The 23,868-nt window shown below is 37.1% G+C and overlaps 2 protein-coding genes and 1 pseudogene across 2 annotated transcripts; 1 reads left to right on the top strand and 2 right to left on the bottom strand.

Moving 5' to 3' along the window:
* Window positions 1–896: 896 nt before the first annotated feature.
* Window positions 897–7,317, bottom strand: LOC148905612 (uncharacterized). Its single transcript, XM_089040232.1, has 3 exons — window positions 6,780–7,317; window positions 5,121–5,727; window positions 897–909 (listed from the first exon to the last, which is right to left on the bottom strand). Exons 1-3 carry the CDS (start codon window positions 7,213–7,215, stop codon window positions 897–899), a joined length of 1,056 nt encoding a protein of 351 aa, XP_088896358.1. The 5' UTR covers window positions 7,216–7,317.
* Window positions 7,318–8,044: 727 nt separating this feature from the next.
* On the top strand, window positions 8,045–9,714 carry LOC148905611 (uncharacterized). Its single transcript, XM_089040552.1, has 4 exons — window positions 8,045–8,503; window positions 8,607–8,698; window positions 9,049–9,158; window positions 9,244–9,714. Exons 1-4 carry the CDS (start codon window positions 8,397–8,399, stop codon window positions 9,622–9,624), a joined length of 690 nt encoding a protein of 229 aa, XP_088896678.1. The 5' UTR covers window positions 8,045–8,396; the 3' UTR covers window positions 9,625–9,714.
* Window positions 9,715–11,553: 1,839 nt separating this feature from the next.
* On the bottom strand, window positions 11,554–12,749 carry LOC148905610 (uncharacterized; annotated as a pseudogene).
* Between the last annotated feature and the right edge of the window lie 11,119 nt (window positions 12,750–23,868).

Raw genomic sequence — 23,868 nt, 5'->3', positions numbered from 1 at the left:
AAAGCAACTTCCACCAGTCGATAAAATTCATCAAGGCATTCATATTGCAATATGAAAAAAATGTATGAGAGCGTTTTCCAAATATTACGCGATGAATACTTTCATGGACTTTTACTATTATTTCCAGCGTGTCAACTTTATACCCTCAAAATGGGAACTTTAATTAAGTGGATTCAATATTTTTAGTAGCTAGAATATAGGTACGGATATAGACACTGTCCTTATTGAGTATGAATCACATTGTGACTTTCTTTCTAGCGTTATGGATTTTTTTGATGTTGTCAAAAGCGATATAACATATCGATGATATAAAGAACATATCGGCATTCAAAAAATTGTCGAACGATATTTTTCTAAATGAAGTCACTAAAAGATGTATATTTTACAAATATTCTCATTTAATTTTGTAATCATTGAAGGGTTGTAAGGCAGTCAAATAAAAAGAGGACGCTCACAACTAACAGCACACGACAAGGAATAACACGGAAGTCAAGCGTGAATAATCAAAAAGCAGCCGTGAGCGAAAATAGTTGTGAGCGTACTTATTTTTATTTGACTGCCTTACAACCCTTATTAATGGTTAGGGTTAGGGTCAGAGCCTCCTTAATGTGCGGGAGCAGGAGTACTCTCAATTATATGTGGTTATAAAATCACTTGTCATATACTATGTTAAGAAAGCAGAGGTTTTTAAACTTATTAGCAGCAGTTTACAACAAACAATGGCGAATATTTATAAATTATTTCCCCGTAGTGTACTGTCATCAATCAATAAATCAGATTTTTAATGATCTAAAACTTCAGTGCAGGCTAACACTGAGCATGCTCATACTCGCACATTGCTTTAACTTTGGACTATTTATTTCAAAAGAATCAATGAATGATTGATGCATGTTGCTTCAGATAAAATAACTAAAAATAAGAGAAGAATACTATAAATAAACATAAGAAGCATAAAAAGGTATGTTTAACTTTCTTAAAGAGAACAACTGAAAAATTATTATTTTACGGCATGTCAGGATATAATTATACGGATTTAAATAAAAAAATCAGCGAACAACAACAAAATCTGTTAGTGTTATCATACAGGCTTGAACGAAAACAAGTTGAATAACATTTCTAAGCGACTTTTTATTGAATATCCTCTTATGTTTAAAATTGCAGGTCAATTACATAATGTAACCAAGAAACCAGAAAGTACAATGTAATTAAAATGGGAAGTTCGTTTTTTGGCCCCGAGTGTACGCCATGCGCGTTCACTGTCGATCAAAAGGATGTAGACTATTTCGATTTTGCTGAAAACCAAGTATGCATCAGAACAGCGAAATGAACAAACTGAAAGAGAGTGCTGCACGCTAAAATCTTTGGGGTTCTCAGCGACGAGACATTAGACTAGACGAGACCATGAGATCAGGAAGGCATTACCAAAAAAAAAAAAAAAACAATCAAAACGAAGTGTCAAGCTTGTATGCCGTGCGACCATAATTAATAGCTTTTGATAAAAGTAATTTAGTCTCAATAGCAACCGAGTTCTTTTCTAATCTGAGGGTTTGTTTTCAAATTTATTTTAGACAAAAGACAATGTATTATTACGTATCCAATCAAAGAGGTGTCAAATACCAGACGCCGTATAATGTTTACTGGGTTGCCTGTGAAAAACCAGTCTATAAATGCGTATTCGTTGCATTTCTCTGAAATGTAGTGGAGTTTCACACTTAGTGTCTGTTGGCTTCAAGCATCGTCAGTAATTGCTGTCAACCATGTTTTTTTCTCTAAAACTGAATGAAAGCCGATATTCTTGGTATTTATTCGAAAATTGTGGAAAGCGCTAATGAATTTCCTGCAAGCGATACAAAATCGACCTCTCTCGACTTCGTTGCCCGTCTGCTGCGCTGGAATAAAAATAATACTCCTCGACCCGCAAGAGAGGTCGATTTGGGCAAGCGCGTTTGAACATTTTAATGTTAAAAGGCACTACAGCAAGTCAATATTTTTTTATTATTATTAAATCTATAAAAGATTATATTTTGCCGCGTCTCTGCTTGCTAATATTTTAGTATACACATTTTGCCGCGATAATTATAGTAAATGCGCCATCAATCAACACTCGACGAAATAATGGATTTGGTCATCATATGTCCGCTTGGCAAATGTTGGGCAAATATGGTGCTCTATATTTGCCCATACATTTGCCTATGCAGGCAAAGGTCGGGGTAAATTTCTAATAAATTTGCCATTGCTTTGCCATACATCTGAACACATGGGTAAATATGTTATATATTTGCCCTTAGTTTAGACGCATTTACCCAGTGGGGATATATGATAACCGTTTTTGCCCTATATTTGCCCTATTGTCAAATGAAGGGCACATATGAAATCAACTTTGCACTAGGCTTTGCCCCATATTTACCTGGGGAGCAAATACAATACCCCAAACTGAGTATATCCGATGTGAGGTTTCCGTTTCAATTTATTGCAATCAAAACTTTTCAAAACAAATCAATAATTTCTCAACTGAATTATGATGGATGTTGGCTTGTTTTTACGACTTACGAGGGGGGAGTGCATGCAGGTCCATCTCAGTCATATGTGTCAATTTTTTCTCCTAACGCATGACATCAATGTTGCGACCACATTAATTCAATCATTGTTTTGCTTTGATGTCATGAAAGTGAGGTTATATGCGTTGATACACACAGGAAAAAACGCGGACGATGTATTTTTAATATGCGTAAGTCGTACATGCGTTTTTTCCAGTGACAATAAGAAAACTCATTAACCCATTAACCTCAGCTGCATTTCAAACCGCTAACATCTGTAATATTATTTGAAGCATCAATTTTGTTTAGTCTAAACATATGAATTCATCTTTTTTATTGGCAATATATGCAATTTCATTCATAATTATTTTAATTCATCTAATTTTAAACTCATCAAAGAATTCATTCAATTTTCATTTTGACTATCTAGTTACTGATGCACAGTTCAAACAGTTTATCTTTGATAGCTTTGAATATTTTTCCTGGATGATACTTTACTGTCATCTCCATCATCCGTACAATTTACGTTGTAAAGGACAAACAATTAATACTCTTTCTTTGTCAATAACATCGTAAGCAGCAACAAACTGGCTGTGTATCCTTTGTATGGGAATGAATGTAGAGGGCCCTTCCATTTCAAACAAGTTTCTGCACCAAATTTCATGTGGTCTGCCAATCCTGTGTCTTTCTGGATGTCGCTGATACCATCGAACCTTTGCCATACACAATGATTCCTGCTTGCCATCAATTATAATGGTTTGTTTAAGAAAGAAATCGACAACACCGGGGCGCAAGTCAAATGAATCGGTCTCAATACTGCCACTATATTGGCCACACCAACTTGCAAGAATGAAGGAAGAACGTTCCAGTCTAGAGTCAGAGGACCCTAGCTTTGTCCCCGAATATCCAATGGTACTAATTCTCTCAAACGTATCGGTAACACATTCAATGACCGAGTGTTGAGGTAAAATTGTTTCATAAGCTTTAAAGAGATATTCTGTATAGTCATCATCAAGAACATCAATGGATCGAGGTGAAAAACATGAGTATGCATTCATATTGCTCCACTCTAAGCAACGTAGTACTTGGCCAACTGAAAGATTAAGTGTTGATGGTATTGATGGGATGCTTTCGCCAAGTGTTCCTACTTGTTGTGCCTCCTGAAGAAGTTGAAATACTGGTTGGAAAGTTTCTCGAAATCTCTCTGGTAAAGGGATATCTCTTAGTTCATGCTTTTGGAGAAATTTTCTTATGATTTGTATTTCAACAGATCTATTGTTAGTTCGAAACGCTCCTAAAATCCCATTGAAACGTTCGAAGCTGAAAAGCCAAAATGAATATACAGGCCCGTAATCTAAAATACATTGTTTGAGGTGCAGGTGTAGATGCATGTTTGGCGTAACACGTTCCTTTCCATATCGTTTTTCAAACGATTTACAAAATTCCACTAGGTAATCATGTCCTTCTTGTAGCTCTTCAGTTGTAATAAGTGGAGAGCAAAGGTGAAAGCAGGACAATACGAATAACCTCCACAGCTCCAAATCATCTGTTGGAACGATATTCCAAATGCAGAATACAGAATACAAGAGAGTCCATGTTTTCCACTGATCAGCAGTAAATCCTCCAAACGATGTTGATATCTTTTTCGGGAGACGCCCAATAAATGATGGTGCTTTGACGTCATCTACCTTTTCCTGGATTTTATTCAAATTTTCTTTAGAAATAATTGGCGTTTCAGCATTTAGCCATACATTTTTCATTAAATGTTTTGCTGCCCCTAAAAACAAATTGTGCATAGGATCAACAACATGGTAACGAGTACAATCGAAGTAAGGCAACTGTAAGAGTTCAGAATATCTTGTTCCAGTGGAAGTTTCAATTTGGTTTCGTTCATCAGCGGTTGTTGCATTGAGTATTTTCTGAGCCTCTCTTCGGTGCTCTTCATTTGTCCTTGGTGTATCGTCATCTTCGAAACCTGAAAAATCCATGCTACTAAAATCTCCGGGGAAAAATCTTGTGCACTTTGAGCTCCCTCGGTGAGCAGTACATCCTAAGAAACCGCAAACTTTTCTTAGTGCAGGAATGTCACAAGCAATACAAAGGAGGGCAGCTCGAAAACATCTTGCTGTTCTACTCCCATGAGGCCGAACTTGGATGCCTTCGTGCCACAATAAGTTCAATTCGGCTACAAGTGGTTGTAAGTACGTATTGATATTCAATTTGGGCTCGTGTGGACCAGGTATTACCCCAACTATTATTACGTTTTCCTCTTTGTACCTTTCTTTTCTCGGAAGATTTAGGAGGACCATATATATGACTCCAACGCTATAGACACTGTGCTTAAAAGGCTGAAACCAGTCAACATTCAGCATAAAAGCATAATTATTAGGCTGGGCAAGGAAAGGAGTGCCGTTAAAATATTGCCAATCTTTCCACACTTGGCCATCGTAAATATCAACTAAAATATCGTCCGGTACATTCCGATTTCTCCAAATCTCACATTTTTGTACAAAGTCTGGTCGCTTAATAAAGTGAGTTAGAGTGTCTCTGATGCTTTTATAACAATAAACTTTATGTGGGTACAATTTCGTCTGTCCATTTTTCAAACGAATTTCCTTAAGCAATTCCGCTCCACAAGGTGTGCGGCGAAACAATTGACGGTGATTCGGAAAAGCAATGTGAGAACATGGTTTAGCAATGACACGCCCGAATCTTGTTGTTATGCAGTCTTGAAAACGGTATAGGGTGTCGCATTTCGGACAAACAACATACTTTGAATGCTTATCTTTAAAAGAAAGATAATTTTTCAAGAGTTTGAAGGAGCTCGGGAAAACCAATACTGCGGTTGGGAAAATGATTGGCGAAAGCTCACACAAAACCTCAAAAATCGCTTTAAAAAAGGCGAGGAGAATATCAATGCCTCGGTCTGGTATAGAAAAGTATGCAGACCAAAAGCACACAAACAAGGCAATCCAGTTAATAAGGGTCACTCGGGAACTTGCTTCGACGGCAACGCTTATTTCTGCACTAGATTGTTCAAAATCTCTTTCTACGTCTTCGATATCAATATCCCAAGTTTCAACCAATCTCCTTCTTTCATTTCCTCTTATCTCTTCATGGTCAGATTCACTGTCCAACTTGTCATCCCAAAACACTTGATCTTCTTCCTCAAAGTTATTTATTCCGTCTCCTTTAAACATAAGCAAATACGATGTATTTTATTCATTCGGCATTGTATAACTGCAACATAGTATAAGATAAAGTCTGAAACCATTATAATACTAGAAAAAAAAATGTCAGTAAAAAAAACCTCATGGGCTAAGGGACCGGTCATTATTTAAGTTGGGGGGGGGGGGGGAGGGGAGAAAAAATTGGGGGGGGGGGGGGGGCCTGAAATTTTTGCTAGTGAAAGTCTTGAAATTTAAAAATGACTTTTAGGGAAAATTTTTAAATTTTTTACTACAATCCATGGGGGGTTTTCGATAAACTTGGATGCCTTCAAATGGGGGGCCTTGAAATTTTTTTGCGTCACTGACAATTTCTCCTCCACCCCCCCCCCCCCCCCCCCCTACCTCCAACTTAAATAATGACCGGTCCCTAAATGTATAATTTTGACCCAAATTTTGCTCTGAAAATAAATGATTTCCATTGAAAATAAAATATAAATTTCTAAGTCAGCAAAACAACAATTTATAATTCGTGAAAGAAAAATGATAAATCGAAAATAAAAAACCCAAGAGACATATTAAATAAATTACTTATAATTGTATTTCTCTAACTTGACAAACATGTTTTGCCGGATACCATGCTATCTCAGGATGACCACAGTCATGAATTGATTTGGAGACAAAAATGTACAGCAATATCCATTTGAACATAGTAAATTCTTTTTGGCGTTTTAAATGAGTTATCTCTAGCTATGATTTTATAAACTCTTTGAATGAACCTTTCTGAATGAACACTGAGGTTTTAATGGCAACCATAAGCCGATTACTTAATAATGCACCCTTCTTAAAAGTAACGGTGAAAACGAGGCTAAGATAGAAATAGAAAAGAATCATTTGTACCTCTAACTTAATCTCGCTTCAATAACACTAATGCTTGGTAGTAAATCCAATAGGGGAGCTAGATCATGTGCAAATCAGCCGCTTGTTAAAGATTCAGTCTTTTATCTATGCAGTTTGACTTTAACATTTAAAGATTATATAATCTAATCATCAAATAAACGTATAACATCAATACCTTTTTGTGAAGTAGCTGGTAAGAATTCGTCACTTGATGGTTGGTTTGTATTTGGCACATCAGAGGAGTCTTGATCAGTTTGGTCCAAAACGTTTATCTCGCTGTAGTCATTAGAAGAAGTGTCGTTCTGGCCGTCAATCTCGTGAGTGAAAATACTATCATTTGAGTCTTCGTCGTCATTCCGCTGTAATTGCCATTGATTTGTTAAAGGATCATAAAATTCTTCTTTGTGACGGCAAAATACTCTGTAATGTAAATCTTCGTTACAATGAAAGCAATGATAACGCTTTGACATCGCAGAAGACATTTTGTTTTCCAGAACTATATAATTAAAAAGACGGTGTGTATCATTGGGATAATTACTCAAAATCCAAGCATTTTGAATGGCTAACAGCCATATTCCAGCGTAATAAAGTTCCACGTCCATCAACCACATGCCACTGGACAAAAGCACGCCGGATCTTTATTACCGCGCCCTTTTCCTTAGAGCTGTCACTGTTGGCGGCAGATAATGGTACGATGGTTTTAGAGCTAGAAGCTAATCAAGTTTATTGCAATGATATTTCGTGAATCTAGGCTTTAGAAAAAATTTCATAACTTTATAAAATGGAGCAAATAGCTTTAAGATAATAAATATATTACTTAACATGAATCCTGGATACAACTTCAGCATTTTTATAAGACAGTTATTCCTTTTTTTATTATTAGACTTCATTATATGAACGTATATGTCATCACAAGTCACGTGATACGCCGTGATAGATAGGGGGTAGATTTGTTCGGTGGATGTGCTTATTCGTTCATTCGCCTTTTGGTCACAAACAGGTAACAAACTCTGTCGGTCATCTAGTTTCCCGCACATTCTATATCTTTGCTTATAAATTGCGTTCATTCGTCGCGATCAAAAAATGGGAAGAACATCTACACCTTTACCAGGACGCCCAATGCCAATCCATTCTGTTACTGCAACTACCAGTACAAGCAGTACCAGTAGACATACTGAAAATGGCGCCAATTCTCAAAGGCTTAACATACTTATTCCCTCTGTCCCTGGTGGTAACGAGGATGTGCTAAGAGAACACAGAAATCGCCTATTGCAAGCAACAAGCGAGAATGAGAACGTTGACCCCGACAGCGAAAAAGAAGAAATTTCTTCAAATTTCGAAACGATTGTGAAACAGTTTAAAGAACTGCAAGCACAAAACCGCCAAATACTAGCCGCCTTAAAAGAAAGCCAGCAGAACAAGGACAACAGCAAGACCAAGATTACTGTCTCAAATGCTGTTGCAGTAAGTAAAGTGGCAATATTTAAAAAAGCAAGCTATTTTTATTGATAATTTTACTGGGAATTCTTGGCGCGAAGAGTAGTTGGTATAATTATGCAGCGGTATAATTTATGCAATGCTAAAATTGGCGGGAAACCCGCCATGGTAGTGGTTAATGCTACCAAACTTTATTATTGATTTCCAATAACAAGACACTGAATGATAATGATAATTTCCTTTTTTGTAAAGGAATTGATTTGATTTCGATTTTTTTCCCAATATTATACAATCACAGCCATACAAATAATGAAAACATTATTACTATGTCTAAGAATAACTTAAGGTACATCTTATGATTTTAATGAATTATATTATGTTATTACAGTCTGAAGTACGCTTGGTAGCAAAGAAATTACGGGACAGGGAAGAAAACCCTCTTATATGGGATTTTACTAAAGCGTAAGTATGAAAATTTAATAAAAATGATCTTGTCTGAATCATCCATAGTTTCTTTCCATATTAAGTTTCCACTTACCACTCAAATATGGCATTTCCTAATTAGTTTCAGAGATGACGTCAACGAACATATTAATAACGCAATAAGGGATAGAGTTCTGAATGTTCATAAGGATGTCTCTGCCGTCGAGTTAGAAGGTATTTATGTATTTTATATTACGAAGTGCGAAAGGCCTTATGCACCTATCAAAGTTAACCCGGGGGGGAGGGGTGAGGACAAAGGGTGGTGGTGGTCGGGGGGGGGGGGGGGGGAGGGGGTAACGAAATCCTTTTAGAAATATTCAAATGCCGAAGGGAGGGGAAGCAGTTTGAAATAAAATAACATGGAAAAAAAAGAAAAAAAGAAAAAAAAAAAAGAAAAAAAACGAAACAAAACAAAACAAAGCAAAAACAAATGGATGCTAAAGGAGTAATTGTCGGCCAAATGCCAAAATTTCTAACAAATTTTGTCTCAAGTTTTAATATATGGGTACTTGATATAATTTCAGCTGCCCTTAAAAGTCACTTTCTGACGAGAAGAAAGAGAAACAAAAGAGAGCGTTCAGGGGCCCTTGGAAGGCATCAAAAGATGCAGCGGAAAACACAAAGAAAACAAAATGTGAGTAAACTGAATTTGCAACGATTATGACTTTGTTTAATAAGAAACTTTGACTGACGGTGGTTTTTTTTCTTTTTTCTTTTAGCTCCTAAAATCCAGATCCAAGGCAGCGGACTTGTCAACCTCGCTATCACCAGGGGACAAAGAGAAAGTCAAGGCAATTATGAAACTGGAGTATATGTCATCAGAGGAGTCGATGTCAGAGGCGGATGACCAGGCTGATGACGATACAGCGGACAGTGGCTCTAATAACGAAGGGGGCCCTACTAAGCAGAGTAAAGTTTTAATAAAACACCCTCTGCCATGGAGAAGCCCCCTAGCTAATCAGTTCATGGAAAGCATGGACCGAAAGGCAAAAAGGAGGCTGTCAGAGCGCAGTCTCACCATGCTTTTGAAGCGGAAAATCGGGGAGCCGTCAAGACGCCCAAGGCCATCTGGAGGTCCCGAATGGGCATTGAGAGCCTAAAGGTTTTTATCAAATCAAGGGCACTGGGACACCGAACGTGGTTGGGGTTTCTACGAGTTTTATGAATTAAATCTTGTGTCACTGTTCCTCCGTTCCTTTGGCCTGATTTCTAGGGTTTTCGTTCTTCTTTCGATTACTTGAACGTTATACTCGTTTACTTGAAGAAATCCAAAGGTCAAACGGTATAGCAGCGGCTATTTAAGCCTATTGACCTTTGGATTTCTTAAAGTAAACAAGTATAATGTTCAAATAATCGAAAGAAGAAGGAAAACCCTAGAAATCAGGCCAAAGGAACGGAGGAACAGTGACACAAGATTTAATTCATAAAACTCGTAGAAACCCAACCACGTTCGGTGTCCTTAATTAAGTTTTTGCAGTTATAAATGAAGTGTACTACTACAGAATATCTAAAAAGAATCGTACATAAGCCACAGATCGATTGACAACTAAATATATTATGATCTCCTTTCACAAATTCTGTCACAAGATGAAACAAACACCTGTAATTAATTTACAGAACTAGCATTTTCAATTAGTTGTAGTTAACAAATTGTTCATAGTTAATCAGTCGTCAAGAAAAGGAAATTCACAATAAAAATGTTTCAGTATGATTTATGTCTTTTTTCCTGCTTCTTAGTATAGGTTAGCTATGTTTAAAGTATGAGGTGGTTGTCACGACATATATCGTTTCTATTTCTTTTGGCCTGCCATAAGTGACAATAGCTGAAGACTGATAATATAGTTAAATTTAGCAAATATGATGAGCATAATTCAACTGAGCAAATATGGCTAAGACGCGCTGGTACATCTGAGGCATTAAGGGGGCATTAATCACATATACGGTCAGAGCATATCGCATGGTATATGTAAGGCATAAATCACATATACGGCCTGGAAAAATACAGGGTATATGTAAGGCATTAATCACATATACCGCCTGGGCAAAGACAGGGTATATGTAAGGCATTAATCACATATACGACCTGGGCAAAGACAGGGTATACGTAAGGCATTAATCACATATACGGCCTGGGCAAACACAGGTTATATGTAAGGCATAAATCACATATACGGCCTGGGGAAACACAGGGTATATGTAAGGCATAAATCACATATACGGCCTGGGCAAAGACAGGTTATATGTAAGGCATAAATCACATATACGGCCTGGGCAAAGACAGGGTATATGTAAGGCATAAATCACATATACGGCCAGGGAAAATACAGGGTATATGTAAGGCATTAATCACATATACGGCCTGGGCAAAGACAGGGTAAATGTAAGGCATTAATCACATATACGGCCTGGGAAAATACAGGGTATATGTAAGGCATGAATCACATATACGGCCTGGGGAAACACAGGGTATACGTAAGACATAAAACACATATACGGGCTGGGCAAATACGTGCACATATCAAATGAGCATTCACATTTACTACCGGGTAAATGTATGGATGATATGATATCTGCTATATATTTGCCGTTTGGGATTTTACTGGGCCATACGGACTTTGCCATCTGTGCCCATGGGATAAATGTGTAGGTACATATCATATACAGTCATTGGGCAAATATTGTTTACTATTAGTCAAATATGATATTTGCCCATATATTTGTCTATATGTTTGCCTACATGACAAATCCATTTTTTCGTCGAGTGTTTAATTCTCTGAAAAATGTTTTATTCGTATAATCACATGTCAAAACTCTCTTAAATGTGCGCGCGCACACTAAGGAAATTTACATTTACCGTTGGCTATCAAGAAAGTTCAAAGTATGTTTTACAGCGCCTCTTCTAAAAGAAAAATACCGCGATAATGAAAAACGTCAATAAAAGCCTTCGCGGAGAAATGAGAGTCTAAAAGAAGATGAATCACAGAGGTTATGTTCATGGTCTACACCCGTTGGGATAGATCAGCTAGTGATCACTTCTCGTGAATGACCAGTTGAACGTTTTGAACTGTGCAGTTGCTAAAGATGGAGCTAAACTGGCTCGTCGGACATTGTCTTGCAACTTCTACGACCACATTGTTGTTTTTAACAGCTGTGTTTAGATGAACAGTAGCCGGGACAATCGCTTGGCTTGAGGAAGTGAGACTTTGGGACAGCACAGAGTTTCAGAACAGTGGTGCAGTTGTTCGGTCGAAGGCCTCGTATTGTAGTGTGCCAAACTCTGCTCGTTTCGATGCCCAGATATGGCCATTATATGGCGATTAGGAATGCCTGCATTTGACATCACTGTGATTGATGTGGCTCGGACTGAATGGTTAGTGTATAGGCGGGATAATTTGGCCTCTTTACTGATCTCTTTCATTATTCCGTTCAGCTTATTGACGCCAACGGGCCTGTTTTCATACCACATGTCGTCTGTTGGGGACCAATTTCTCTTCGGATACTGGAAGAGGGATTCGCAATTTGGATTGGTCTTTGACAAATATAAGCGCAGAGCTTTATAGCCGTCGTTTGGGTAGTCAGTTTCATACATTCGAGCTTTTTTCTCTGAGGAGTTTATATCATTTATGCCGCCCGGGTGGTTCTTGGTGGCTTCGTCGTGCGCCATTGTAGCATAGGGTCGCCCGCTTGCATCAACTTCAAACTTCAAGCTTGAACCAGACATTCCTTAACAGACTCCATGGATCATTAAGGGAGAGAGCCTTGGAAGTTTTCAACTTCAGTAGATCTTGGTTTTCTATGACTGGTTTGTGTTGTGTATTCTCCGTGTCTTTTCGCTTCATTTGAACTAGCTGGGCATCAAGCATCTCATATGAACGGTTAAACCTTGGGTCAGTTGAGAGCTTCAAACCACGGTTTAAAGGAGGCTGATTCATATATCTCTCAATGGCATGTCGAAAGCCCGGAGTGTTTTCTTGCTGTACATCTCGCCGGTTGTCTTTCGTGCTTCGGGATAAAACCTGCGGAGATGTGCATCCAGTTGACCAAGCGTCATCTTCTCAAGAGGTGCCTGAATGTGCTTCTCTTTGCACCATGCTAAAAGAATAAAGGTTTGAAAAAGGTTAAGAACAATTAATTTGTATTTCTTACCTATTATCTAGCAATTATTTTTTGTTTTTCTTAGTTGCAGTGCGAACCGCACTCAACAAGCTGTTGTGCAAAACCGGTTGAAAACTGATGTTTTATTTCATTACTTAGTGAATTAGTAGGAGATTTTTGCCGATAGATCGATTCACTGCTTTAAAAATATGTAAACAGTTTGCTAGCAATAAAAGTAAAGCAGAATTACGATAAGATTGTTGTTTAATATTTTATAATTTTCCTCGTCGAGAGTGATAGCTGTCTACAACACAACTTACGAAAGCCACGTTAGATTTTATTGTCTGTGTTGACATTTTCGCGAAAAATATTTTTCATGAAAACTAGTTTCTATATTTTTAACTAAGTCAAAAGGTCATGCCATTTTATCCCATAAAAGCTAGCTATTAATTAATTTTTCTTACCTTCAAACGTGGAAACACAATAGTTTGTCGTTTTTTTGGTCTTGGCAGACTGCTTATCAGCGAGGATATCTTGCAACTCGTTTTCGTAGTGAAGTTAGCAAATCTTTGTGAATTTGTTTCTGGTTTTTGTTGTTTATTAAGTGGGGGTTCAATGTTTTGCTCAAACTCAAAATCAAAATTAGGAAGCTCATAATCTTTGTTAGATAGAAAAAAAGCCATATTTCTAGTTTTAAGTCACGAAACACTTTGCTATTTGCTACAGCTAGCGAACCAACGGTGAATTTTTCGCCGCTTCACCGTAAAAAAATTTTCTATGGGATATCTCTATGGGATATCCACTTTTTTCACATAGCAAATTAGCCAATCAGAGCACGCGTTATATCTTGCCTATGTTATAATTTAAAGTGCTTATAAGCCTTTGCACAATATTTTCAGAATTGATTCTTTAGATAGTGGATAGTTGATTGTGAAGATATTTCGTGATTTGAATGTCGGGTCTTTAAGATACGAAGGTTCATATTCCCAATTTGTTAATGACTATGACGTAACATAAGGGATCATTTAATATACAACACTGCACTCGTTCTGGAATACAGTATTTTAAAAGCATCACCCTTTCCTCTTGACTCACGTAAAGGTTCTTACAAATTTATTTTCAAAAAATGTCTAGCGTTCAATATAAACACAAAATAACTCAAATCCCTTATGTTACGTCATAGTCATTAACATATTGGAAAAATATAAACCTTCGTATCTCAAAGACCCAACATTCAAATGACGAATTATTTTCACAATCAACTATTCACTATTTAAAGAATCAATTCTGAAAATATTGTGTAAAGGCTTATAAGCACTTTAAGCTTTGAATCCGTGTTTAAGTTTACTTTTAAAAAAACGAAAGATAACTACAGACATTCCAACAAAATATCAGGTTTAGTGAAATTTACCTTGGATGTCTTTCATTGAAATCGAAATTTTGGAGATTCCCGATTGTTTTAGGACAAATCAGGACTATAAAACAGACTTGAAAACTGGTTAAGGTGAGAAAAAACTAAAGCTTACTTGCGTCTTTCACATAACGATGTTTGAAAAACCATAAGGATTTTGATGTTTTTATATTAAATGTATTTTTACCGCAATGAAAATAAAATTAAAAAAAACAAATGCTTTGGTAGCATCAGAGAGAAAATTGTCTGGAGATCATCAACTAACTAAACTTGAGAAATGAAGGCCCTGAACATTTAAAACCAAATGTGTCATCAGTTAAAAGGAAAAAGTTTTCTTAATTACTTCATTGAAATAATTTTATTCCTTTCATATGAGAATTAACTACTTTTCGAGAAGCTTGAAAACTAAGCTTATTAAATTTTGAGATTCGATTTTACCAGTTTTCATGTCTTTTTTCATGTGTGAGAAAGATACGAAAATCACGAACGACAAAAGTTTTCGAAAAGCAAAGTTTACATTCAGTATTAAACTTGACACGAACAACCGAGACAAAATAGAAAATAATGCAAAATACAAAATGACTAATTTCTTTGTCAGTAAATTGGCATCTGTAAATGTTTTTGAACATTTTTTAGCTTGGTTATAAAGTGAAAGACAAGGTCTTTATACAATATCATCTCTCAACAACACAAATTTAAGCTCATTTGTATAATCATGGCTAGCTCCGAACAACTTAATAAACAGTTGAATATTTGATATAATTTTACATTTCATTCAATATATAAATAAATTATCTGTAGAAAGATATAAAATCATTGAATGAAAGTCTTCAGCTTTGTTTTGCCGATGGGACCCGCGATAGGAGGTAAACAAAGCTGAATTTTTCTTGAAAGAAAAACATATGATAGTTGGTTAAAAACAACCGAATTGTTAATGATTTACAAAGCTAAACAAAGGACGAATATTTGTTGTAATATTTCCTCCAGCATTAAAATAAATTAAGCTTATCTACAGAAATATTAAAAGTTTTGAGGGAAAGTCTTTGATTTGTCGATTCGTCGAGAAAAAATGCTTTAAAAAATATATATATATATACGATTGTTTGCTAAACAACACAGACCTGAATTCTTGGAGAACACTTCTTAATCCATCTTTGAATACATGAAAGTTTTTTAATTGTCTTTGGTCTATGACTTACCCTTAAGCGATTTTTTCTGTGTATCTGAGAGTCGCCTTAGCTAGTAGTTTTGCTTCAAATTCCTTTGTCTTTCACGCTCATTTTCTCTTTGTTCATCCGTGAAGTTTTGCCTCAAACTCCTTTGTCTTTCACGTTCATTTTCTCTTTGTTCATCCGTCAAGTTTTGCCTCATATTTAAGGAATGGTCCATTGTTGTTTATTAACTGGGGGTTCAATGTTTTGCTCAAACTCAAAATCAAAATTAGGAAGCTCATAATCTTTGTTAGATGGGAAAGAAGCCATATTCCTAGTTTTAAGTCACGAAACACTTTGCTATTTGCTACAGCTAGCGAACCAACGGTGAATTTTTAGCAGCTTCACCGTAAAAACATTTTCTATGGGATATCTCTATGGGATATCCATTTTTTTCACATAGCAAATTAGCCAATCAGAGCACGCGTTATATCTTGCCTATGTTATAATCCTTTTTCTTTCACGATCATGTTCTCCTTGTTCATAATCGAAGTCCCGCCTGGATTTGCGTTTTCTCTGTCTCTCTGCTTGCCGCTTTTCTTTGGTGAGATTCCTTCGTCTTTGCCTTTCTTTTTCACGCCTCCAGAGTTTTTCCTCTTCCGAAAAAACTCTTTTACTTCTGGCCTTTCTTTTGGCTTCATTCTCCTCTGAGCTTTCTTTCGACATATCGATTTCGGAAAGGGGTTCCATCGTAAATAGAGTAAATATAAATATAAATATAAGCTTGAATAAAAAATTGTGTTGTTATCTTTCGGTATTTCTATACGTAATAACAGGTGTAAAAACGTTTTTTACTTAACAAATAGATCAGGCTTAGCTATGTTCTGTTCTCTGATAAAACACGACTGGAGCTGTAGGACACGAAAATGTTATAGAAATCACGAGCCGTAGGCGATTTTATTTCTATAACTTTTTGAGTGTTCTACAGTTCAGGAGTGTTTTATCAGAGAACAGAACAGAGCTAAGCCTGATCTATTCGCTTTATAAAAAATAGCGTAGGAAATTTCCAAAAAAGAGATTTGTTTACAAAAGGAGCGCGCGTCTGTCGTCATCTCACGTAAACAAATTTGATCTATGCGATGAGTGGCTAAAAACGCGACCTATGACTATCTGATTGGTCCAGTTTTGACAGGTAATGACAGATCTGAACAGGCTGGTATACAAATTATCGCATTTGTAAATTTTAGAAAAAAAGCCAAAGAAAACAAGCATTTAACTGCTAGAAGAAATGAAAATTCAAATACTGAAGAGTTTGAAAAACGTTTTCGAAGTTGAGATTGTTAAATGGACATTTAACCTGTACAAACACTCAAGAAAACCAGCTTCTGAACACTTTGAATGCCAAGGAGCCGAGAGACGAGGAGCCGATTTTGATCTTCAAAATTGGAAGAAAACTAGCAGTGCAGTACTTGGAAAACTTGTTTGTTTAGTTGACTTGTTTTTTTTTTTAGTTGACTATAGTAGTGTAGGTAGTATTTTGTAATATTTAGTCTCGGGCTATTGGAAAACAAATTACGGTAAAAAAATTACCGTAAATTAGCGTAAAATTGACGATGGTAGTTTGTAAAGTAAGCTTAAGTTTCTTACTATAGATTTGTTCATTCTTGTTAGACTATGAAAAAAAAATTAAATTATTTTTGACTTCTCTAACACCATTTGTAAAGAGCTGTTTTCAATAAAGTATTGGACTCTAAAGGTCTAAAAAAGCAAACGGAGGCATAAACATCGTTTTTTGTTTGAGTTTTATTTTGACTTCGATTTAATGGCATTGGGGTTCCTGTGTTAACCTACGCCGCTCGTAAACTGAAAACTAGTCATGCACAAAATGGCGGATACTGAAGGTCAAGTTACTGTAACTGTAGCGACACGTCAACTGTAGCAGCAAGTGAAAGCTTGAGACAGATGCTGATTTAGTATTTCAGTAAGATTTCGTAGAAAGTTAGGATATTATCAAATGCTCTATTTGCTATACATGTTACTAAGATCTTGTCTTATGTTTGTTTTATGGATTTAGTGTGTGCACTCTACTGTTTTGTGTTACTTTTGTGATCTGTTATTTCAACTCCATAACAATTTTGCCACAGGGGCTGGTGGAATATAGGGGTATTTTCTAAGAACCTTGCCCCATATCTGGGGAAATACAGATAGCTTTCCTCTAGTCTCAAAGCAAAGTCCCCGCATTTGCCCGGGATCCCCCCCTCGTGGAAGCCGATGACAAGTGCATAATAGTCGCAGCACAAACGAAAGAAAGCTTTACTCGTCGAAATGTAGTACCAATCAAATGTGCTTCAAAACGACATATTTTCCTTTTTTAGAGGAAAGACATAATTCTTGATAAAAATAAATAAATGTCTCAAATTCAAAATGTGAAAATGCTTGAAATTGAAAAGCCGAATTCCTGTGACGCATTTTCTATGTTTAATTTTGTATAGAAAACATGGTTTTGACGTCATATCTATGTTTCTATACTCTTATAAAACATAGCTTTTCAGCCAACCAGAGCGCGCTTTCGTGAAAATCTATTATATAAAAAAGTTTAATAGCCGAATTTACCTTTATGTGTACCCGGATGTTGCAACGCGTCGACATTCCCGCCAAAAAAAAAAGAATCTAACCAGCCAATTGGGATTCTTGCGTACACGGATGGACGGACGGACGGACGTACGGACGGAAGTGACGTCAGCCAAGCCATGAAAAATCAACTCGATGGTTTACCATTTTTTCTTAAGTATGGGGCTCCGCTACAAAAAAACCGTGCGAAAAAACGTAATAGGAAGGAGAAGACAAAATAGGAAAATAGACTTACTAATAAAGAGTATATTTTTTAAGAGTGTTTCACGGGTTTATGGAAAGAACTCCGAAATAAAATATATATCCAGTCAATACAAATTAGAAAATGGGAACATTTAGACATTTGGACATTTTAAAAAAATACAACAAAATATGATGTACAACATTATTAAGTTTAGGTTTAATAACACAACGTTTTATTTTACCAAAACTGAGATTTCTTCAACATACATTTTATAGTTTTTTTCGGCCCATAGACTGAGAACTTCAGTTGATTCTAACAAAATTTCAAGTCATTTGTATCGTTACAAATACAAACCACACACAAAATGCGAATAGATTAGAGCCAAGCTAAGACATCTGCATGTCTGAAGAATCTACAAACGGCAATTTAAACGAGAAGAGTGCAAATATTAAATGTAGTAAAAGACGATTTACTTAATAGTATAATTAAGTTTTTGTGCGACAAAAGAAACCAAAATAATATTCACCAAATAGTACAATTTAGTTTTGTTAATGTTTTACAAATATACTGCCACCGCAAGGCATTTCTTGGAATGAAAACGCCATTGAAAACTGATATTTACTAAAAGAAAGTGAGTAAAACAATAAACTAAAATACTCACCAAAAACGCGATATTTGTGACTGAAAGTCAGTAGCGAAAGATGGTTGTTGTGATCGCTATGAATGCTGGGAAGTCTTACTCACTCACTCACTCACTCACAGGAGTTACTACTTCATGTAAGACCTCATGATGTGGCACACTACAATAAACATCGTTCTATTATATATAATAGTGAAACTTCATGAGGTCGTACATGAAGTAGTAACCAACGGAGGCGATAGCATAAAATCTCGATGCCCTTATGAGGGCACCGTAGACTCAAAAATCAAATGAGGACACCAAGAATCGAAACCCTAACCCTAAACCTAAACCTAAACCTAAACCTAAACCTAAACCTAAACCTAAACCTAAACCTAAACCTAAACCTAAACCTAAACCTAAACCTAAACCTAAACCTAAACCTAAACCTAAACCTAATCCTAAACCTAACCCTAACTACTAGACCACGAAGTGAGTGGGTGCCCTCATTATTTAGCCATATTTAAACGATGTATCATCAGCACATGCACATAAATATTTGTTATAGCTTAATTTACGCTATTTTTGACTGCCGTACGAATAGCAAATACAAGTTTTTATGGAAATAATAATGAAAGAGTTTAATACTTCTAGGGTTATACTGTACTATATGAGAGGTACAGAAGTTTAAAAGTGTTGAATGGTTGATATCTATTAACGCCAACCAGAAACTCTATTACCCCCCCCCCCCCCCCCCCCCCATTCCACTACAAACACTCGACCATCAGCTGTAACTACTACATCAAGAGGACCATTCATCTGACCAACACCTGAACCACGACTACCAAATGACCTTATAAACTGACCTTCTTGTGTGAACAGTTGAACACGGTGATTATAACCATCACAGACAAGAATCATGTCTGGACCATAAACAGCCAGTCCACATACACCATTAAACTGACCGTCTCTTTCTTCCTCTTCTCCAAACTTGTACAAGAAAACTCCATTCACATCAAAAACACGAACATAGTTTATGTTCCAATAAGATACAAAGTATTTCCCGTTACCATAGGTGATGTACCAAGACCGTTCATTATTATCAGGCATATCAAACTCATGAACTAAATATCCTTGTTTACTGAACACCTTGATACTTGGTTTGATACCCAGTTCTTGTTTTCCCCAACAGCACACTGCGATGTTTTTATTATCGTTAACACACATTTCATGCGGTGCAAACCACAGGTCATGTCTGTAGATCGTTCCTACATAAGTACCGTTCAAATCAAACTCTTGTATCCTGCCTTTACCATGTGTACCATCATTGACAATTATTCTGTCTTCATTAAACGCAACTCCAAATGGATAAAATAGTTGACCTTCTCCTGTTCCTTTCCTGCCAAACTCTCTTACGTGTAAATAGCTTCCATCAAGATTGAATATTTGAATACGGTGATTATAACCATCAGCAATGGCTATCTCTCCATTGTCACTGACTGCTATCGAATATGGTTTGCACAACTGTCCTCTACCACTTCCCTTTTCTCCAAATGTTTTCACAGGTTTAAACAACTCTTTCACATCGAGTATCTCTACATTCTGAGGCGAGTTCTTGATCCTTTCTCCTCCAATATTCACCTGAATTTCGTGCCGTCCACTTTTTTGTGGCTTAAAACTCACACGGCATTTTCCAGTTTGCTCTTCAGACACTTTCTTTTCCACCTCGTTGCCCTCCACATCTTTGATTCTAACATCAATAGACTCGATTCTTGTGGGACACACTTCTCCCTCTGTATTCCTGAGAGTATGTGGACCGCGTGGCACTAATGAAATAGTAGAAGATAATATAGGTAAGTTGTAGTGCTTGGGAACGAGGTTATTCCGGGCGAAAGCCCTTGGAATTAAATTCGGAAAAATTAATTTCCGACCTCGCTGGGATTCGAACCCACGACCTTCGGAATTGTACTACCGATGCTCTACCAGCTGAGCTAGAGGTCAGACTGAGAGCAGGCCGGGGTGAAATAGAATGTAAGATCGCGGTAATTATGATGCAAAGATGAGAGTACTCTCTTTTACATTCTATTTCACCCCGGCCTGCTCTCAGTCTGACCTCTAGCTCAGCTGGTAGAGCATCGGTAGTACAATTCCGAAGGTCGTGGGTTCGAATCCCAGCGAGGTCGGAAATTAATTTTTCCGAATTTAATTCCAAGGGCTTTCGCCCGGAATAACCTCGTTCCCAAGCACTACAACTTACCTATATTATCTTCCTCTGTATTCCTGGTGATTATCTTGCACTCGTTTATAAAACCACGAGGGGTTTTCAATAATTCAATTGTTGATCGAGCAGGGTCCGTCAAATTCTTCACAATCCTGCCGATCTCTAGCAGTGATTGCATGACTTGCTCTATCACGGAGCAACGTATTGTCACGTTACGCTTGATTGGCTGACTGCACAAGATCGAAGCAGCTTCTGATGACATATGATTTCTTTCTTTAATCATTTGCTTACTTTCTATTTCCTCGTATGCTACATCTCTCTCCAACAGTGCTCGGCAATGTTGCACCAATTCATCTGGATCTTTTAATCTTGTTTCAATTCCCGTTTGCTCTTCATGATTTGCTGTTGTTAGTTCCTGGAGCGTCTGCTTCAGTTCCTCCTTCTTCGCTATTCCGTGTTCTTTGGCCATCTTACAAATCATTTCAACCACATTATCAACGTCCCTCTCTGCCACGGCTCTCTCTTTGAATTCTCTCGCATATCAAGCCATTACACTGCGCACACAATGAATCCAAGACTTGCGGTTGTTCACCGCAAACACCATCCGATAACCCTGGTTGGTTTGCTCTAGTTTTCATGGCTTGCAGCAAAGGTAATAGAGAGTCAAAGTAAAATGAAGATGGAAGCTTCTTGGGATCGCCGTCTGGCACAACCATCGTCGTCTTGCAAATCGGACATTCCATTTGATGGTCTCCTCGATTCCAGCTTGTCTTGTACCAGTGAAAGATGCAGTGTGTACAAAAACTGTGAAGACATAACAGAGTCTTGGGATGGGTAAATATTTCTTTACAAATGGAACAAGTGAGTTCTCTTTCGAATTTGTCTGTATAGTCTTTGAGCAATTTGAGTGCAGCCATTTTCGCTGGGACGCGGAAAAGGAATGCAGTGAGTCAGATTTCTTGGAACTGGAATGTGATATTCAAAGGAGTCACGTGAACAGCCTGTGAAGGTGTCTAGGCACGCCGCCACGCCACGCCGCCTGTGATGACATCAATCTTGGATATTCCTAACCTGACCTTCACTAGAGTGAATCGACATTAATCAAATGGCTCGACTGTGTTTGTTTGAAGTACCGAAGTAGATCAAACTGGAACTTTTTGGCAGCAAAAATGTAAACAAACCAAAAGCAATATAGTTCATGTCATCGAAACCTTTTATTTCTTGACTCGGGAAAAGATTTTTTTTTGGAATCACCATTGTACTTCGCCTTTTGAGAAATGAAAGAAATATAATGAAAGAAATGGAAAAAATACTGTAACACTGCTGTCTATAAATGGGCACCAGGGCACCGAGAGTTCGAGTTGACATTCTACCTGTCAAAACATGTTGAAAAATTAAGCACATAAAGTGTCTACAAAACCGGAACACATCAAACCTTATAAAACGGCAGTCGAATCTGTTTTCAAAGTAATCTTTCTAAACAGCAAGGGTGAATGGGGAAGAGGGAAAGGGGGTCCACTACCCCCTTACCCATAGAAGCCCCTACCCCCTCTCTTACGCGCTATTCAGGCTAACACTTACAACACCAGTAGATATGAAATGGGGGGTTTCTACGCCACGGGCCCCCGCCGGGCTACCCCGGGCCCGTAGGGAGAGGGGGCGTTCTGCGCCACTTGGATCCGGAGCCGTATCTTTTACAAATATTCTCCTTTAATTTCATATGCATTGAAGGGTTTTAAGGCAGTCAAATAAAAATAAGTACGCTCACAACTAACAGCACACGACAAGGAATAACACGGAAGTCAAGCGTGAATAATCAACAAGCAGCCGTGATAGCGAAAATAGTTGTGAGCGTACTTATTTTTATTTGACTGCCTAAAAACCCTTCAATGCATATGAAATTAAAGGAGAATATTTGTAAAAGATACATCTTTTAGTGACTTCATTTAGAAAAAAATCGTTCGACGATTTTTTGAATGATGCTTTCTTCGATATTTTCTATCGCTTTTGGCAACAAATGGGGTCATTTAGCTTCATATCAAAAAATCCATAACGTTAGAAAAAAAGTCACAATTTGATTCATACTCAATAAGGACAGTGTCTATATCCGTACCTATATTCTAGCTACTAAAAATATTGAATCCACTAAATTAAAGTCCCGATTTTGAGGGTATAAAGTTGACACGCTGGAAATAATAGTAAAAGTCCATGAAAATATTCATCGCGTAATATTTGGAAAACGCTCTCATACATTTTTTTCATATTGCAATATGTTGGGTGCCTTGATGAATACTATCGACTGGTGTAAGTCGCTTTAAAAGTTTAGGTCTAGTTTTCGAGAAAATAAGCGGTAAACGATTTCTATGATGTCATCATTACGTCATAATGAAATGGCCACTTTGATCTAATTTATCATTTTTGAAACCTTCAATCCTTTCCTGACATTGTGTGAAAAGCGCTTGCAGATCGAGTTATTCAAGACGAAGTTGTAGTCGTTTCAATGCGGCTAGATGTGCCAGGCCAAAACTACCCAGAGCCTCCTTAAGGTGACTGCCTACTTTTGGAAATTGATTTAAGCTTTTTTTAAAACTTCGATTTTCCGAATTGAAATTTAATGCTGATTCCAAATCTGGAAAGAAAAATAGGGTGTCCCGAGCTTGTTTTTGAAATAATCAGCATTTAATGGAAGCCTACGCACGAGCTTTTGGAGTAAAAATTGCGCCACCGGAAGTGATAAGAAAAAATTAAGATTCATAAGATAATAGTTATTTGCAGACTATATGATTGCACGAACGAAGGCTATTCAATCCATTCTACAATAATACCAGGAATTTTCGACAAAAAGAAAGAGAGAAAACCTTGATTTGGTCATATTTTTTAGTTTCGGTGATCTTAAAAAATCTCATAAAGTCGAACAAAAATCCCTACAAAATCTATTTTTTCACCGTGTTCCTGATTTAACCTTTTCCTAAAATGTTGATATAACCTAGATTTTTAGGAGTTTGTTTCGAATGAGCTATAAAAAATATAGA

This window comes from Actinia tenebrosa, unplaced genomic scaffold (genome assembly GCF_029948245.1).
Source record: "Actinia tenebrosa isolate PJP-AT-01 unplaced genomic scaffold, QUT_ActTen_1.0 PGA_scaffold7__59_contigs__length_16204524, whole genome shotgun sequence".
Lineage (NCBI taxonomy): Eukaryota > Metazoa > Cnidaria > Anthozoa > Actiniaria > Actiniidae > Actinia > Actinia tenebrosa.
This window is presented reverse-complemented; position numbering and strand designations above follow the sequence as displayed.

What these genes read in the sequence shown, in the direction of transcription:
- LOC148905612 (XM_089040232.1), bottom strand. Translation starts at nt 7,215, where the DNA reads ATGTGGTTGATGGACGTGGAACTTTATTACGCTGGAATATGGCTGTTA. An exon ending in ACCAGCTACTTCACAAAAAG is followed by an intron (nt 5,728 to 6,779) that starts GTATTGATGTTA and finishes TTATGTTTAAAG; the next exon opens with GAGACGGAATAAATAACTTT.
- LOC148905611 (XM_089040552.1), top strand. Translation starts at nt 8,397, where the DNA reads ATGATTTTAATGAATTATATTATGTTATTACAGTCTGAAGTACGCTTG. An exon ending in ATATGGGATTTTACTAAAGC is followed by an intron (nt 8,504 to 8,606) that starts GTAAGTATGAAA and finishes TTTCCTAATTAG; the next exon opens with TTTCAGAGATGACGTCAACG. An exon ending in AAACACAAAGAAAACAAAAT is followed by an intron (nt 9,159 to 9,243) that starts GTGAGTAAACTG and finishes TTTTTCTTTTAG; the next exon opens with CTCCTAAAATCCAGATCCAA.